This window comes from Tribolium madens, unplaced genomic scaffold (assembly GCF_015345945.1).
Source record: "Tribolium madens isolate multiple individuals breed KSU strain unplaced genomic scaffold, Tmad_KSU_1.1 Scaffold_1;HRSCAF=32;Tcas5.2_LG8, whole genome shotgun sequence".
In the NCBI taxonomy this organism is placed as follows: Eukaryota; Metazoa; Arthropoda; class Insecta; order Coleoptera; family Tenebrionidae; genus Tribolium; species Tribolium madens.
Window position 1 is genome coordinate 1,831,274 of NW_025400984.1, and position 17,124 is coordinate 1,848,397.

Below are 17,124 nucleotides of genomic sequence, written 5' to 3' on the forward strand. Positions count from 1 at the left end.
GTGCTTGTTTACCTAACCGCTGAAGGTCAAGATCTTTGAAGCCAGTTTGGAAAAAAGCCCTCTAGTGACTAGCTGGTATATCACAAAGGAAATGAATCAATTTTGTTTAGGGTAAAAGCACCAGCAGTACCAAGTGTATGTTGGGTTGTCTGCTACGACGCTAAATATAGCGCCACCCTCTGTGCCAAAAACACWTTACTTCCCAGTATAGTTCAACCTTAATGCCAACGAACTCCTCATCGATAACAAGGATGGGTCCGGAAGCAGGGCCTTGGGCGCCGCATAGCAATCTGCGCCGCGAAAGTAGTGCGACCATGATTTAAATGACGTCAGTCAAAATCCACCGAAAGGTTGACCGCAGTTGATTCTTTGTAGTGGTAGACAGCAGTGCACCACACTACTTGTGTTGACAGTTGTRACAAMCTGATAAACGAAAAACAATTGACCAGTGATAACGTTGAGGTAGGTGTCTTCATCGCCATGTGAGYTAGGTACATCTGCTCTGTATTTTCAAGGATTTATTAGAGAACTAAGGTTATCGCAATCGTGTCAAAGTCGTCATGTTTATTTCGAGAAAATCAATGTTAGATGAACGCGGATTTAGGATTTGCCAAGTTTTTTTGCAAGAAAATTGAATATAACCGGTTAGTGCATGTGACCTTGATTTTTTGATTAATAGTGTAGGCATAACATGTGTTAACGGAGAATTTTTATTATACCTAAAAATAATCACAGTCGGTGATATACTTGTGCGACTAATAAGATTCGCTTTCGTCTTGGCACTTCATTTTAGTTTGAAAAGTTTCCCGCTTTTATCACCTCTTGGATATGTTATCGCTGATGCTTCATTGAAATTAACTCGATTGAAAGTAGTTGAAGAAGTTAAGTAGAGTGTGTAAGTGCTTGCTTATTGTAGTGGGTATATCTAATTCGCTATTACACTCTAATTTGTAAGTTAATATTCTGCATTGTTACTTAACTCTAAATAGCCGTTAAACCAACATTCTTGACTGAATTATTATATAAATAATAATAGTGATAATTACGTACCAAAGTTGTAAAATAGATATGAAAAGTTTTGTTTACACAGCGCAAAAATAAACGGAAAAAACATAACAAAAATTAGTTATTACTGTTAATTAAATTACTGCTACTGATTCATACCTAAAGTATGAGAAAATGCTACAAATTTTATCTACTTMAGTACAAATACATGATTCAAACAAGCGAATTCTTCGAAAATTAGTTATTGCTGGTTACTTTTCTTGCAAAACATTTGTTTGCTTTTTAACTCTCTTCAGTAAGTAGTAAATTTTATGATGTGGCCAAACGACGCAGTTAAATGAAAAAAAAAATGTTTGACAGGAATAATAAGTATCATAACAAATTTATTTGTGCTTAGCTGTAATAAATTAATTTTAAAATGGGTAAAATGCWATTAAGATTCAGTTAATWAACATTGTGATGATGTGATTGATAAAAAAATACGAGGTTAGTGTCACTAATTTGGACTAAAAATATCTAAACATTTTTATGCATCTAAAAATGTATGTTGATGGTGTTAAGCTATGAAAATATGCGCTTGTAAAAATAGTTCATAATTAAATCGCTATGTACATACCATCAGATTAAATTGCTGTGTACTTCAATGTTATACCTCGCAACATTTTAGAATAATTAATAATTTGATTTTTATTTTATTTGTAATAATTGACAGTGGCTAGATACTTCAGCAAATTAGTCTTCTCTCTGAGTACTAATCGGCAAAGCAGGTTCGCTTTGATTCAATGATTTCAAAATTAACTTGGATTATCTGTGGGTTACCAAGAATATCTTTTTAATTTGATAATCTGAAATGCTTTATAAAGAGTAAGCTTAGTGGTATTCACAAAATTTTGCAGACATTTTTCGAGTAAGCTTTAATTACTGTTTACCTAACATTCTAGTTTATGAAACGCTGGCTTAAAAAACTTTGTAGTTAGAATAATTACATGTGCAATTTTTATTTTGTATCTCTACGKTCGTGGATGCGTTCTCTGATCAGGTTTTTGCAGATTTAATCCCTTGTGGCTTCTGTATTCAGACAAATACTAAAATAAACCTCAATAACATATCTGAATTCGTAGCGTATCGACTTATTTTTAACAAGCATGTCCACTAGTCAAGTTGATAGCATTTATTAAATGTTGTACAGAGTGATTCGTAWAAAACCATGTGCCTGACGAACTTTGTAATACATWCACCTATTATTAATAACTTGCTGCATTAAAATTAGAAATTGAAATTATACTTCATTAGGTTGAATTTGCTTTAAAATGAGACAGATTTTGCCCTTGTCAATTAGTTGTCGCATTCAAATAATTTTCTCTGCAATGCCGCACTTAAATAATTTGCGAGACTTGTAACAGTAAAGAGCTTGAGTTAGATTCATTGAAAGAATTAAGAAGAATGTTGAAAACATTCGTACAAAACGTAAAAAGTAGTTTTTGAATTTTTAAATTTGATATTTTTACCTAATTACTATAATCTTCTTCATTTTATTGTACATCAAAAAGGTTGTAGAAGTCTAAATGCATCTTTAATTTGACGTCACATTCACACAAAAAGTGTCATTAATGTCATTCAGAACAAATCACATTAATATTGACAAAAATCTACCCTATGTTAATTACCTAGTTAATTTTAATTATTTTTTGCTACTTGGGGTTCACATTTATTTAAAAAATTTAATTAATTTTTAGGGAAGATTGAGGTTAGGATTGTTTGAATTTTTGCATTCCTTTAAACGACTACTTCCATGCACATTAATTAATATGAAATATATATTTTGAAACCAACTTAATAAATTAAATAGTTCAATGGCGATTTKACAATAGTTATTTGTTCCACGAGTTTGAATGTAAATCGGCCGCTTTATTTTACGAGAGGATTATTAAACCACGAGTRACAACGAGTGGTTTATCATCCACGACTCCACGAGGTGGTATAAATAAACCAATTTACACGAAGAGTAGAATTCAACATGTTATTCTTCAAGTCTTAAATCTGTTAAAAATAATCTGACGTTTTGTTTAAAACTTCCTTACACGGGAGAAAAACCGTAAATTTTGACAATGTCGAAGAATAAAAGAACCTTAGCAGTAAGTCAAATAATAAATGAATWAATATTTGATAAGTGAACTTGTGACTTGCGGACGATRAGAAAACTTTTTCTTGAAAGTAAACAAATATRTAGTTCTCAGTTTCTTATGATTGTATGTTGATTATTTCCCAAAATATTTTTTAACCAAAAGCAGTGTTTTTTCCGTTTTAAATTACATTTGCCAGAAAAGGCGAGGTTCAAGCGATTCATTAAATTTTTCTGCTTTTTGAGAAAAACGGAAACTGCGTCTTCATCATTTCTGTTTAATTTGTCGAAACAAATTATAGCTAACATCTTTAACCTCTAACATTGTGAGGCTTTGTGTTGAACATTTCTCGATAAAATTTCGTAAAAATAACAAGCGTCGTGCTAAAAACCGCCAAAAGGGAAACCAACACATACATCCAAGCAAAACACTTTTCCATTATTCTTCATCTAAAAAAACACAAAAATGAAACATTATTTTGCTTAAAAATCCACGTTTTAAATATGCGTACATAAAAGAGAAGTAGCAACCTTTGAGTTAAATTTAAAAATAGAATTGTGCCTTTGTTTTCTCGATCTCAGTAATGTTTAGACAATATATCGTCATTGACTCATTTTTCGTTGTATGTCATCCGAAAGTAATGAAATTACCGAAACAGAAAAACAGGAATAAAGCGTAGACATCGTAATTGAACAAATATTGAAGTTGAGGACGGAAATTCGCGCAGACCTACAAATAATTTATGGTTTAAAAGAGCTTTCGGTTTCCGGGATTTAAAGGCAATCACATATGGAGCAAAATTACRGCTTTATTGTATCGCAAAAAAGCGGCTAAGTCTTGTGTACACTACCAGATGCGTTTCGGCGTCCTTCGAATCCACACTTAATACTCCATCAAGCGTTTAATCTCCGTAATTAACGCAACCGTTTAAAATAATTAACTTTTGATGTTTGCTTTAGTGCCGGTTTAATCACCCAATCAATCTAGAAATCAAACGACACGTCGCATGTGTCGAGATTATTCATGACGGCTAATTTTTCTAACTAATTTAACACCAACAAATCCCCTTAATTCCAACGTTTATGGGTTCAGATGTTGACGGAGAAACGGCGAATTTTCAGATCGTTGTTTTGTTAATATTGATTTGGTCAGAAGTGAGTTCCACTTAGTGTCAAATGACCTCTTGTAAACGGGTTAAGGAGAGTGGAAAGAGTTTTCGAGTAAAGTCGGTGGATTTGATATAAASCGATTGTTGATTGTGGAGGGTATGGACCAAATGCTGGGGAGGCAAGGAGGTTCTCAAGCCGATCATTGATTCTTGTTGGATGTGGCAAAGGGACCAAATCTAATTTTCTCTTATTAGAATCGGTAATTGGGCAAAGTGGGAGATATGACCGGAATATTATGACCGCTGGGACAGCCACCGAAATTAAATATTAATCTATTAAATAAGATGACAAAGATCTTAGCATACAGGGTGTTSGGTCCAAGTCGCCCCGGCTGATAACACCTAAACTTACTTCTTTTTTTCAAAAAGTAAATATTTAAGTAATAATATTCATTCTTGGCTTTCTTAATAAATGTATTAAATTTTTTTAGCACATCCGGTGTTGCCGGAAATGCTACTAAATTTAGTTTTTCAAATGGAACACCTATGTTTTTTTCCCCCAAACAATAATAATTGACATGAAAAATACTGTAAACCACTATTTATTACATTTTGGGTAACACAATGCAATCAAAAAACATCCTAAATCTTAGAATTTTATAAGGAAATTGGTCGCGTAGCCTGATTTTTAATTTCAAAGGAAAGATGTGAATAAAAAAATGCTTGGATTCAGTTTAATTGTTGGTTTGACAAATTTAATTTTTCAGTTTATGAGCGAGTTCTCTTATGGAAACTCTTGGATTTTCTTCGACTGATAACAGAACATTCAGATTTCTRTTTTCTTGTTCTTCACAAAGAACCACAGGTTTWTTAGTTTTAAGAAGCGAACCTATTCGTCTCAGTTGTTTTTCAATTCGACTAAATTTTCAACGATTTGGGTGAATTCTATTTGAGTATTTTTCTYTATACTGTCTTTCAGCTTCCGCTCTATTTTTGTTACACTTAAAAAACACTTCAAGCTGATCTACTAATTCGTCGTAATTAATATCATCCATTATTAAAGCTCTCAATAAGATTTATTGACAAATTAGGCTTTGTCAAACTAAGAATTAAACGGTATCCARGCATATTRCTTTTTGCATGAATACCTTGACAAGTAAAAAATTGCRAAATTTGCAATAAAATTCAAAAATTTAAATTGTTTTCTGAGTGCATTATGTAACGTAAAATGTAATAAATAGTGGTTTACSGTATCTTTCATGTCAATTATTTTTGTTTCGAGGAAAAAAACATAGGTGTTCCATTTGAAAAACTAAATTTGGTAGCATTTCCGACTACACCGGATGTGCCAAAAAAAAATTATGCATTTACCAAAAAAACGAAGAATGAATAGTATTATTTGAAAATTTAGTTTTTGAAAAAAAAATTAAGTTTAGTCGGCCGGGGCGACTTGGGCCGAACATCCTGTATTGTATTGTGATGGTCTTCATAGAGAGTTAATAAAACTAAGATTAGTGTAGAAAAATGTCATCATTACCTCCAGTTTTTCCACCTAGAAAAATCCTTTATTAATCACGTTTCTGCAATACAAACGATGATAAAGAGATAAATCTARTTTTAATTTTTGTTTTATTGTAGCAGCAGACATCAACGTGACTAATGATACCTCTAAGTTTGAACATTCAGTCTTGGAAGTTGGAAACTCGTCCTAAAGCTAATAGAAACGGCAGCACTTCCGCAAAACAAGTCATTTCGAATCTTTTAATGAAACAATTGTTTTACAAATCCWACCTCAAGTGTTCATAAACCGACACCGCATAAACCAAACAAGCTTTTTCAGGGCTATAAACACTTAACCAAACGAATTAATTATGGTTTTATATGCTTGTTAGTGGCCACGTTTGATGTTTAGTCTGTTTGCACCTCGCTGTGTCTAAATATTTTGCGTTTTATTTACGTCTCTTTTAACCCACATACTTGGGAGACGAAATTGCTAACAGTTAATAATTGGAATTTCCTGCTTTATGCAGGAGCGTTTAAGCTTGCATCGGAGGTTAACGCTGCAAAAAATTTTGATAGTTTGTTTCTTAAGTGTGCATAGCCTCATACTCATTTTAATAAAATAAAAACTCAAATAATTGTGCGGAAATTCAGAAAGAAATCTAGCTAACTATAAAAGAGGACTCTCGGAATTTAAACAAAATTTTGTCCTCATCTGATTCAAAGCTTTTTCTTTAAGAATCTTTTTCAATACTTTTTTTAAGTAAAACAATTATCAAATACTACTTATTGGAAATCATGGAGGTAGTCKTGTGCGTAATTTGACGTTTTACCTTCCCACGTTTACATGACGATGACAATATTTTTTCAGTTTACGTTCAGTACCTACGTGCATACATACGAGTTAGAAGTTGTTTGTTGGTACTGAAAGTGTTGTTTTGTACAGTTATATGCAAACACATTAAAATTTAGTGTAATAAATTGGAATAGTATATTAAAGAACAAGTTTTATAAGGGTTGATTTGGCGCACGAATCCCAAGTTAGAAAACGAGCCGTAGGCGAGTTTTCTATGGGATGAGTGCGCCAATGTCATTATAAAACGAGTATTTTATGCTATTTTTTCTAATTTGCGCCCCCTTTTTTCTTATTTTAATTAAAAAAAAAATATWTTTTTGTCGCCTAGAGAATTTTGTGTTAGTTGGTATCGGTTGGTAACATTCGGCGCCCACCTGTGTTTTTGAGTCATTTCTGCCGTCTGTCATTAAAAATAAAATTTACAAATTATCAGTTATTAGTGTTACAACATAATAATAATAATAATAAATAAAATATGAGAAACAGAATTTAGTTTGCATTCCGCCCGAAATTCGCCAAACTGCCGAAGCAACAACGCAAAATTTGTTACCTGACAAGTCAGAAGAGGCATCCAAAAACTAAATAACCCTAAATTCATTAAAGCACAGTGTGCTTTTATAGATAGCCATAAACGACTCCTACTGGAGACGTTAATAAACGTATTATAAACGCAAAGTAGAAAAATGTTTTTTTACATGCGTTATGTTTATAACATCATTACGAAAATTTTTAATAGTTTTCTGTATTTTGTATCTAAAACTCACCATCTTTTTTTAACTATATACAAAAACTGTATTTTATTAGAAGGATTTATAAATACAAGAAGTATGAATTGCCTGCGTAATAAAAAAACTCTCATTGTTATATGGCTTAAACTAAGAATTGTTTTGTAGATTTTCTGGTAAACGGGCTTGTTTTAGGTAAAGCTAATTAGACAYCTTTGTTACAATTATACGTCGAAACATAGCTTGCCATAATTTTAATGCAATGAMTTTTTGTTCTTTAAAACTACTTCTATTATTCGATTTTTATTACCCAATCGAATATCAAGTTTTTTATTACTTCCACTAAAGCAAACAGATTTGTAGAAATATTTGTACATAATATCAATATGCCAGGTTCATTAATTCTATTTATAAACAAAAACTATCAGACAGTGATTTGTGAAAAGTTTTTGTGAAAAATCGATTAATGGCAGAGATTTAGATATTGAAAAGTAGAYAAAGAAAATGCTCCGTTTCCACTCCATTATACAGAATTATCGAGATAGAAAAAGTATAATGTCTAATTCGTGACTATTACTCAATCGGATGCATTATTACACCATTCTTAAACATYTGATAGCGCCTTTTTTATTCACAATCATAAAATAGTAATCAAAAAATAACATTGCTGAAAATTACCTTGTGAAAAGTTGGAATGTGACATTTCAACTTCATTTAACAATTGGTATGAAATATGACAGTTCAGGTTGGGCAATGATCACTTCCCAACCCGAAAACTGATAAAAAAAAGTGACTGCTTTCTCACCTGAACTGTCATATGATGTGTATTTTAATATTTCGTACCTTGGTTTATGGCTGACCAAGGCATTTCGCGCCTTATTGATATTGAAGCACCTCCCACCTCCATATGTAATCTACTATAACGTTTTTAGCAATTATAATTATTATTATTTAAAAATGTGTCTACACCGTTATTTGTAATTTTGTATTACAGTTTTTTTTTATTTTGAATGCATATTTTACTTTGGTTGTGTATTTTTTTTTAACTGTTGGTGCCTTTAATGGACTCATTTTATCATTTTACAAATTCAGATGAATTAAATATTTAATCTGTTTATACAAACTTTTGTACTAAATTGATGTTCGTATTTAAGAAAATTATGTTACATATTAATTAATAATGTTCATTAAAATTGCTTAATAATTTAAAGAGAAACTTTGAAATGGACTAAATTATTGCTTAAAATTGGGGTTATGCAGAATAATTCACATAACATTACGACCCTGACAAAGTTAAATGCAACTAGTTAGCCAGTTACATATTTTTTATATTTTATCCGATAACCTTTGTTCTGTTCATATCGTATGAAATGTGAAAAACCCTCGCATCAAAACAGCTACACTTTTACGAAATTTTTGGTAAATTTCTTGGAATCTAATTAAACGCTATTTCAATATTTCTTTTTAGTTTGTCRCGGTGGTAATAATGGTTGTTTTTTTTTTAATTTGGCATCCTTATGCGTGTGGTAACAATGGTTGTTTTTTTTTTAATTTGGCTGGCATCCTTATGTGTGTGTATCAATTAATAATTCGAAAGACGTACCAAATCGCTATCTCTTTTCGCTAGGTATTTGCGTAAGGTCGATCACGCTATTTATTTCACTTTAACAAATGCGATTAAAGTAACGCAGAGCTAGTGACGTACGTCAATAGTGTGTCTTACCGTCACATAGGTCATTTGTAATTTTATTTTTATTGGGAAAAACTGTTTTGGGCTGATATTTATACCCTTTATTCACAGTCACTAATGTAATATGCCAATTACTAACCTTTTAAAGATTGGGAAACACGTCATTATATCTCATGAGAAGTAATAATATTAGTTCTCTTGGGCGGTAATATGCAGGAGAACCAACGTTAGAATTACAAAAATACCTGGAATTTTTTCTTTCAAATTGTCAATTACGGGTAATATTTTGCTAAATTAGTGTTCAATTGTTTTTGTAGCAGTTTCTCTTACTTCTGGGAGAGTACACTGCTCCATTTCGACGATTTTAAATCAGATTCACACATTATTTCAATATTTTCTTTGACATTGCTGAAATGTCAAAAATCAAACGCCATTTAGACCTTAACTTTGTTAGAATTTTATTTTACTCAAATTTTTGACTAAAAATAGTGTGATTGTGAATAAAATAGCATACAAACCTCGGTACTAATGGCATTACCCCTTGTGCTTCTTTATACTACATGAGCACTTGGGTAATGCCATATTTACCACCTCGCTTGTAATGTACTATTGAATCATCGTAACAATCGCAATTCAAGTCCTATAAAAACCTAATGCCAGGAAGAAACTTTAATTTTTGCTTTAATACGAAAATGTCAGAAGCTGTTAAATGTCAAAAACAGACGGAGGTCATGTGTTCTTGATTCACTACACTATCACCACGAAAATAAACTCTAATAGTTATTCATATGTTATCATATCAAATAAGAAGTGAACAAYTCTTTGTTTGAGGTAAGAAAATGTTGTTCTGTTTTGTTAGACAACTGATGCACTTTTGATGGCTTGCAAAACATGCAGCCAAGTGTTGATTAAACAGTTGTATTTAGACTGACTCTGTTCAAATATTTATACATTATAATATAATACAGCTGCTTGCTTATTATTTTCTGTACAAACCAATGCAACGAAATATTTTTCTCAACTACCATTAACAAATGAAAACATAAATTATGTAGCACTGGTTTATAAAAGCAAAAAGTACCAAAATGTATTTTTTATATTTTCAAATAAAAGTAGTTGTCTGTTCTGTCAGACGTTTGATTTACATTTTGTGAATTTTGGCTCTCATAAGATTTTCATATTTCACAAGAGTATGACTGACTACATACACGTTTATTTTTATTTTTCTATTAAATAAAAATAAAGTAAGTTGTTCCATTTACGATCCACCCTTTTGTTTAATTCATCATCATGGCGCATCCACCATTCGGAATCGAAAAAGCCATAACTTATCAATTCCAAAGCCACTTCTCGCGTTCGAGTAGACACTCGAGTGTAAGAAAATCGGGTTACTGCTCGACGTAAACACTTTATAAAATTTTATTCGCGCTTTTAAACGCTTGTATCCGCACATCAAGCGACGTGTGTAACACAACATCTCCGGTATTGATGCATGTAAAGTCATAAAATTTAACGGCTCCGGCTACAATCCTATCAAATTTATTATAAGCATAAAATGTAAATAATTCGGAGCATGCAGCGTCGTCCCGATCCAGCATAAAGCCGCGTTATTACTAGTAAAGTCGAGCCTCTGTGTTGGCAACACCGTAAATCAGACAACAACAACGCCCTCTCTCCACTCCAGAACGATGCTTTTAAACTCGAATAATGAGCAATTTAATTCGGATCAGTCTTTGTTTTCAAGGCGAACTTTTGTTCGGTAACAAAGCACCATTAAAATGGGACGAATTTGAATCAAGTGTTTTCACGTATTATTCTAATTATTCTTTTCTCTTTTTTTCAGGAGATTTTAAGATGAAGTCGTGGCTCGTGTGTGGATTAATACTCGCGTGTTTGGAATTTGGAGAATCTTATTCAAGTAAGTAGGCATAGACTATTTAGTTAACGATTTAGATTTAAACAAATCGACAACTTGCGTGATGAAAGTAACGAAATATATTAATTAATTTACTTTTTGAAACAGGAATTGGTTTTCTTTCTACCAAACTTTTTATCTGAATAAACATTAATCAATTAACCTTCCTTAAAGATACGCCACTGTGTTTTCCAACAAAAATACCATCATTATGCAACCTTGGTTTTAATATGAAAAAAAAGAAAAAAAATAATAATGAAGGTTTTCGAATTATAATAATAATAGGTACACAAAAAAAGTAATATAGGTTGTCGAAATATCATAATTGCAGAAGAATTCAGTAAATAGTTTTAAAATTAATTATTTAAAATCTTAGCTATATTATAAATAATTACATGTTATTTTTATGTTATTATATCGAAGTACATAGTATAACAAATTTTTAACTTAGGTATTAGCTTTTTGAACAATCTAAAAATTACGTTTATTTGATAAATTAATTGTTAAGGTTGAAAATTATACTTGAAATCACAAAGGTAGTCGATTATGGTTTTACCTTACAAAACGTCAAATTCTTTTGAACTTATATTCAATATCTACCAGTTAGAAGTTGTTTGTTGGTGGTGAAAGTGTTGTACAGTTATTTGCAAAAGTATTAAATTTTGATGGTATCCATCAGTGTAAACGGATTTTGTGAAGAAGTGAAAGCAAATTTGGATACAAATAGTATATTATGTTATTAGGAGTAAAAGTGATAGTTTATGTGACGAAGTTGAACGTTTATTTTTAAATAATAGAGCTAAGCCACATAAACTCACTTTTTACTCCGAATAACATATACTATTTTATCTTATCTACAAACGTATTCCGATGAGAATAAAGAGCAACACTGTAATTAGCAAGTAAATGGACAAAATAATAAGGACTTTGCAACAAACATCACCCATCAGTATCGGAATTTGTGTTGAGATTTACGAAAGTGTTTATTAATTTAACTAGTGTATGACTAGTGCAGTTAGTAGTGCTAAAGCAGCGAAAGAGACAAGAAAGAAACAACATTGGTAAATGTCATGGTAAAAGTWAAAACGTTTAAGGGAAAATACCTACAAAGATTTTACACTATGCCTGAAAGGTAAAACTTTTACCTGTGACATTTAGTAATAAAAGTGATCACTTTTGTGACGTTTGCGGATAAATGTTATTATTATTACATTTAGTTTGAAATGTCTTTCTTTCTGGTAAACCAAATAACGATAAATTGTACCTATTGACTTTGTATTCATATTTTTTCATTAATAAATAATTTATGACTAACATTATCTCCTTCATATTTTAAAACTATGTTTCTCAAAGATTTTTCTTTTTTTATTAAAACTATACAAAAAACTTTCTTCACATTTTTTCGCTCTCCAGATGTTAATGCCTTAACAATCTTATTTTTTTCATGCAATTTGAATGTATAGTTTTAGTATTAAACAATAAATAAACCAAAAATATTTATTAAATAACCGAACATACAGTGTAACTAATTAACAATTTTATATTTATGTTTGTTTAAAACTGTCTAAACATTTTACAAGTTCAAGAAACTTGAAATGGCTAATAAAATGTAATGATAGTTGTTTTTTCAAGATTAAAGTAACCGCTAATTAAGTTGACTTTAGAAAATGATTGCAGTCTTAATTGCTAATGAGTGCATCATTTTATGACAATTTGCCACTGCAAGCGTTTAAACGAACAAAAACAAAACAAAACGACGAAACGTACGAACGTTAAGAAATAAATGTTTTAAACCCGGTTTCTGGTACGTTTTTTAAACTTCACTAAAATTTTAACCGTTCCAGTTGCTAGGGCAGCCTGATTTGATTGGTGATGCCACGCATTAACTGGGGTTTAAATTTAATTCTCTGTTAGAAAAATCGGGTCTATAAGTGATAAAGTTAACTTCAGGTTTTGTAAAATACAGAGTGCTTTTTCCTTAATGTGGAAATAATAAGAATTAAAAAAACAGACTGTTGGGACAATATAAACAACAATGTATATTATTTAAGAAAATGTATACAGGTGTCCCACAGCACCTAATAATGAGGTTTAATAATTTGGTTTTAATAAATTAAACATAGAGACCCAACAGCACTTCAAATTTAATTTACAAAAAGTCAAACCTTGGAGAATTTGGTGAGAATTCTCATTCTCATTTATCAAGAATGTTTAAAAAACGCTTTGCAGACAGCACGTTTCTATCCAGCGCGATATCCCCAAAACTAGAATAAAAAAGAAAAGACTGACAGAAATTTCTCAAAAATAAAAATACGATTACTTGTCAAAACAAAATATTTTAATATCCACGTTATCTCTGGAATGTATTGGTAGTTGCTTCAAAAAATTTTCAGACTCATTATTACTCGTGGGATACTGTGCAATGTTTTATCTGTAGTACGTACTACATGTACCACTTTTTTATCAAATACATCACAGTTGCAATGAAACACATAGAAAAAAATGGCCTGAATATAATTAGCTTTATGTCTTGCTTTTATGCTGACATTGCAATTTTAGAGAAAAATGATCAAACGTTGTTTTATGTATAAGTAAGCCCTTTTTCTCATATTGAGAAAACATTTATTTTGGACCCGAGGTAAAAACCGCAGTTGATTTTTATCATTGTATTTTATTTAATTTAATTTTATTTATTTAACAAAAATTCCTTCTAAGTTTGTATTAAATTATTACAAAGATTTTAGAAATGGGTGTATACTAATTAAAACAATTGAAATACTCTGTGATAATGAAGGACAAAATTCAGAAAGAAATCTACTAAGCTTCGAAATAAAAAAGGAAGGAATTTTTTTTTATTATCGATATATCAAGATAATTTGTAATCGAGTCATCTTTGAATCCGAAAACGTATGTCTGTTTTTGAACTAACTGCACGGGAAACGTCAAATAAAATGACAAGTCGAAAGGTAAAACGGCAAAATGGCTTGGACTTAGTCTCTGACGTATAAGTTAAATCATAAATTCATCATCTTTTTGATCATGTCATTTTACCTTTTGACTTGTCATTTTATTTGACATTTCATAGACATACGTCTTCGTATCCAGGAATGACTTAATTACAAATTATCTTGATCTCTCGATATTAGATACCTGAAACATTTAGCAGTTCAGAGACAAAATTGAGACAAAATTTTGTAACATTTGTTAATAATTAAACCATTAAATAGATTTTTATTCCATTAGTGTTAAGAGAAATAAAATAACGTTGGTAACAGCTCCACAATGCCCTTCTATTAATTTCCTGCATGTAGTGATGTAGGTTTTATCATATTCTGATGACTCAACATGTTTATCTTTCGTTGTGCGTAGTCTACCATCACTGGTATCACTGGTTCTAAAGGTGTTCTCACTTAGTTTATCACAAGTTTTCAGGGTTATACTATTTTTAAGTTGGTACTATTGTTAAGTTAACTTTGCTAAAAAATTTGTCAAAATTTTGACAATATAATCGATGTATTTCTGCCGGATTTCGACGAGTGATTGAGTTAATTTTTTGTGTAGAAGTCAATTTTTTAGTGCTTAGTACTATAATAATAGTTTCGCTTAATTTTAATTAATTTAATCTTCACCTTCTAAGTTGTCTATATTTTAAATTTCATAAAAATCCTTTGGCAAATAACAGAGATATTAGACCCGAAAGTCTTACCTGGGACACCCTGTATATTTTAAATCTACTTGAAGATTTTTTGTTTTAAAGGATTTTACCTTTATAAAAGTAATCAATAAAAGAGCTTTGCGGTAAACATCTAAAACACTACGTGATTTTTTTGGAAAATGGTAGCTTTTTATTTATAGCCACTATAATACTTGCCAGATACGCGAGGCCTGCAAATGCAGATCCCAAGTTCGTTTAAAGCACGTGTATTTAAGGACTTTACTTTTAAAATATAAACTAAAGAAAACATATACTTCTTATTGTATAAAGGTATATAATTTATTTATACAAATTTCTTTTCATTTTTTTTCTGTATGTTGATCCTCCAAATCCTACATTAATTTAGCCGAAGCGTTTTTTGTGATGTAATGACACTTAGTTTACGTCTACGTTTTTTATTTGGAAAACTTTAATTAGATTAGCTTTTCAAATAAACTTGTACAGCTTCAAGTTTCATCAAAAATAATTATCTGAAATTATATTAAAAAAAAAATGAAAAAAAAAGTTGTTCGTACTTGGAAACTCGGGAGACGGACCATCAAATTAAATTGAGATGAGTATCGTTTTATGTCTCATCATTTGCGCGGACGAAGCAGACTGTCATTTTTCATTATTGGCAACATTTCTAAACACTTCAGCAATGCGAACGACGCAACCATGATATATATTTTTTTCTGATTTGATAAAAATCACATTTTATTTCAGAATATGGACGCACATGTAAAGACATCGGTTGCCTCAGCAATGAAGTATGCGTAATGGAAACTGACCCTTGCTCTTACTACCAAAGACAAAATGAATGTGGATCGTAAGTTGTCAAACTTTCAACTATTCCGTTTAACCCAACTCAAATATTTGTAGTTATCCTACTTGTAAGAAAATGAACAATGCTGGCCCTCCTACATGCAAAAGCTACGTCTGTCCACCCACAAAAGTATGCAAAATGGACGGARCCAYCCCAAAATGTGTCGACGACCACAGCAAAGGTATTACAGTGTCTTAATTAMGATTGTTCATTTAATCAAAAATCACAGTGGGCCGTGTTGGGTATGAYACTACTGAATTAAAAAGCGCTGACCAACCCTCTGGAAACATCTACCCTAATCTTCCACGAGGTGAAACAACCCCACGACCTAACATCGGTTACCAAGGGCCTCCCGGTCAAGGTTACCAAGGTGGTCAAATCGGCTCGGGTTACCCTGGCCAAGCCAAACCTTATCCTCAAGGGGGGTATCCTCAACAGACTTACCCCCAACAGCCTTATCCAGGTTATAACGGGTACAACGGTTACCCACAAGGAGGTTATCGTCCTCAACAGAACGGTTATCCCAACTATAACTACAATGGTCAGTACCCAAATAACAACCAAGGGGGTTATAATCCCTATGGACAAAACCGATATGGACAAAATAGTGGATCYTCCGGTGGTTTCGTCGATTCGCTTACAAACGCTTTGAAGAAATACGGTACGAATTTGCTCAAAGACGCTATAACTAAGCAGATTGCTGGTGGTAATAATCGTAATTAATTTTTTTGTGTTACAGGGCTATTCTATATGATTGGTGCGTTTTATTATCAGAGGATTTGGGGATTTTAAAGCTCATTTTGTAACGTAATTTTATTTTAAGTTGTGTTGATATTTTTTAATAAAGTTTTAAAATCCTTTAAACGTTTTCTTGGTGAGTATTTGGTGGTAGTCTGTGGTCGCTCAAATTTATTGGCCTTTTGTGTCACTAACTGCACTGTTGAGAATAGCCTTTTAACACAATTTCTTGCCAATTTCTGTGTGTAATATGTTGTTTCTTTTTTAAAAAATAATGAATACAAGTAGGTACAAAATTAATTTGTATGCTAATAAGCTGCCTTTCTAGCCTCTTCTCCTCATTTTCCTTAGTTCGCTCGATGTACGTATTTTTGTATTTATTTTGTTTGTCCGATAATAAATTAAAATACGTCCTGCCGGAGTTTCATTTCCCCGGAATAAATTACTCACGCACTCACCTCTATTAGATTTCTTTTAATTAAAGCCAAGTGTTTGTGTGCTTTGCTTTGTTAACAGTGTAATTAAAATAATTAGATGCAACTGTGCGGTGGAGTTCTCTCTCCCTCCCCTGGGATGAAATTACAACTTTGGAGTTGTGCACGGACCGGACCCGGAAACGTTTCAAATTGAGTAATATTTATGAGGGTTTATTACAAGTTTACGGCAATGATCCGAAATGAAATTCTTTTATTGAAGCGGCGCTACTCCGCCTTCTGTTCTGCTCTTTCGTTATTCTGACTTACACGCGAAAATTACTTTTTCTTCCTAACGAACTAAGTTCGGGACGTGGAAGGCGTTTTAATCAACAAGAGAGATTTTGCTGTGAACTGACCTTTATTTAGATACGGAAGGTAATATGACTCCAATTAGCGAAAGCATTGTTAAGGTTTCGAGGGAGGGGGATGAAAAATGAATCTTCATGAAAAATGGATACACACAGTGAT

At 31.7% G+C, this 17,124-nt stretch overlaps 1 protein-coding gene across 3 annotated transcripts; it reads left to right on the plus strand.

Annotated features, from left to right (window-relative positions):
- The first annotated feature begins 242 nt into the window (after positions 1-242).
- On the plus strand, positions 243-16,594 carry LOC123003637 (calcium-binding protein P). 3 transcript variants are annotated; one of them, XM_044396529.1, is made up of 6 exons: positions 243-462; positions 10,851-10,925; positions 15,343-15,445; positions 15,499-15,623; positions 15,672-16,103; positions 16,182-16,594. In XM_044396529.1, the coding sequence occupies exons 2-6, from the start codon at positions 10,862-10,864 to the stop codon at positions 16,232-16,234; spliced, it is 777 nt and encodes a 258-aa protein (XP_044252464.1). In that variant the 5' UTR covers positions 243-462; positions 10,851-10,861; the 3' UTR covers positions 16,235-16,594. The 3 variants fall into 3 exon arrangements, with proteins under 3 accessions (XP_044252464.1, XP_044252462.1, XP_044252463.1); XM_044396527.1 differs by having other exon boundaries at positions 244-462; positions 15,672-16,594; XM_044396528.1 differs by lacking the exon at positions 243-462 and adding an exon at positions 877-950 and having other exon boundaries at positions 15,672-16,594.
- Positions 16,595-17,124: the final 530 nt, after the last annotated feature.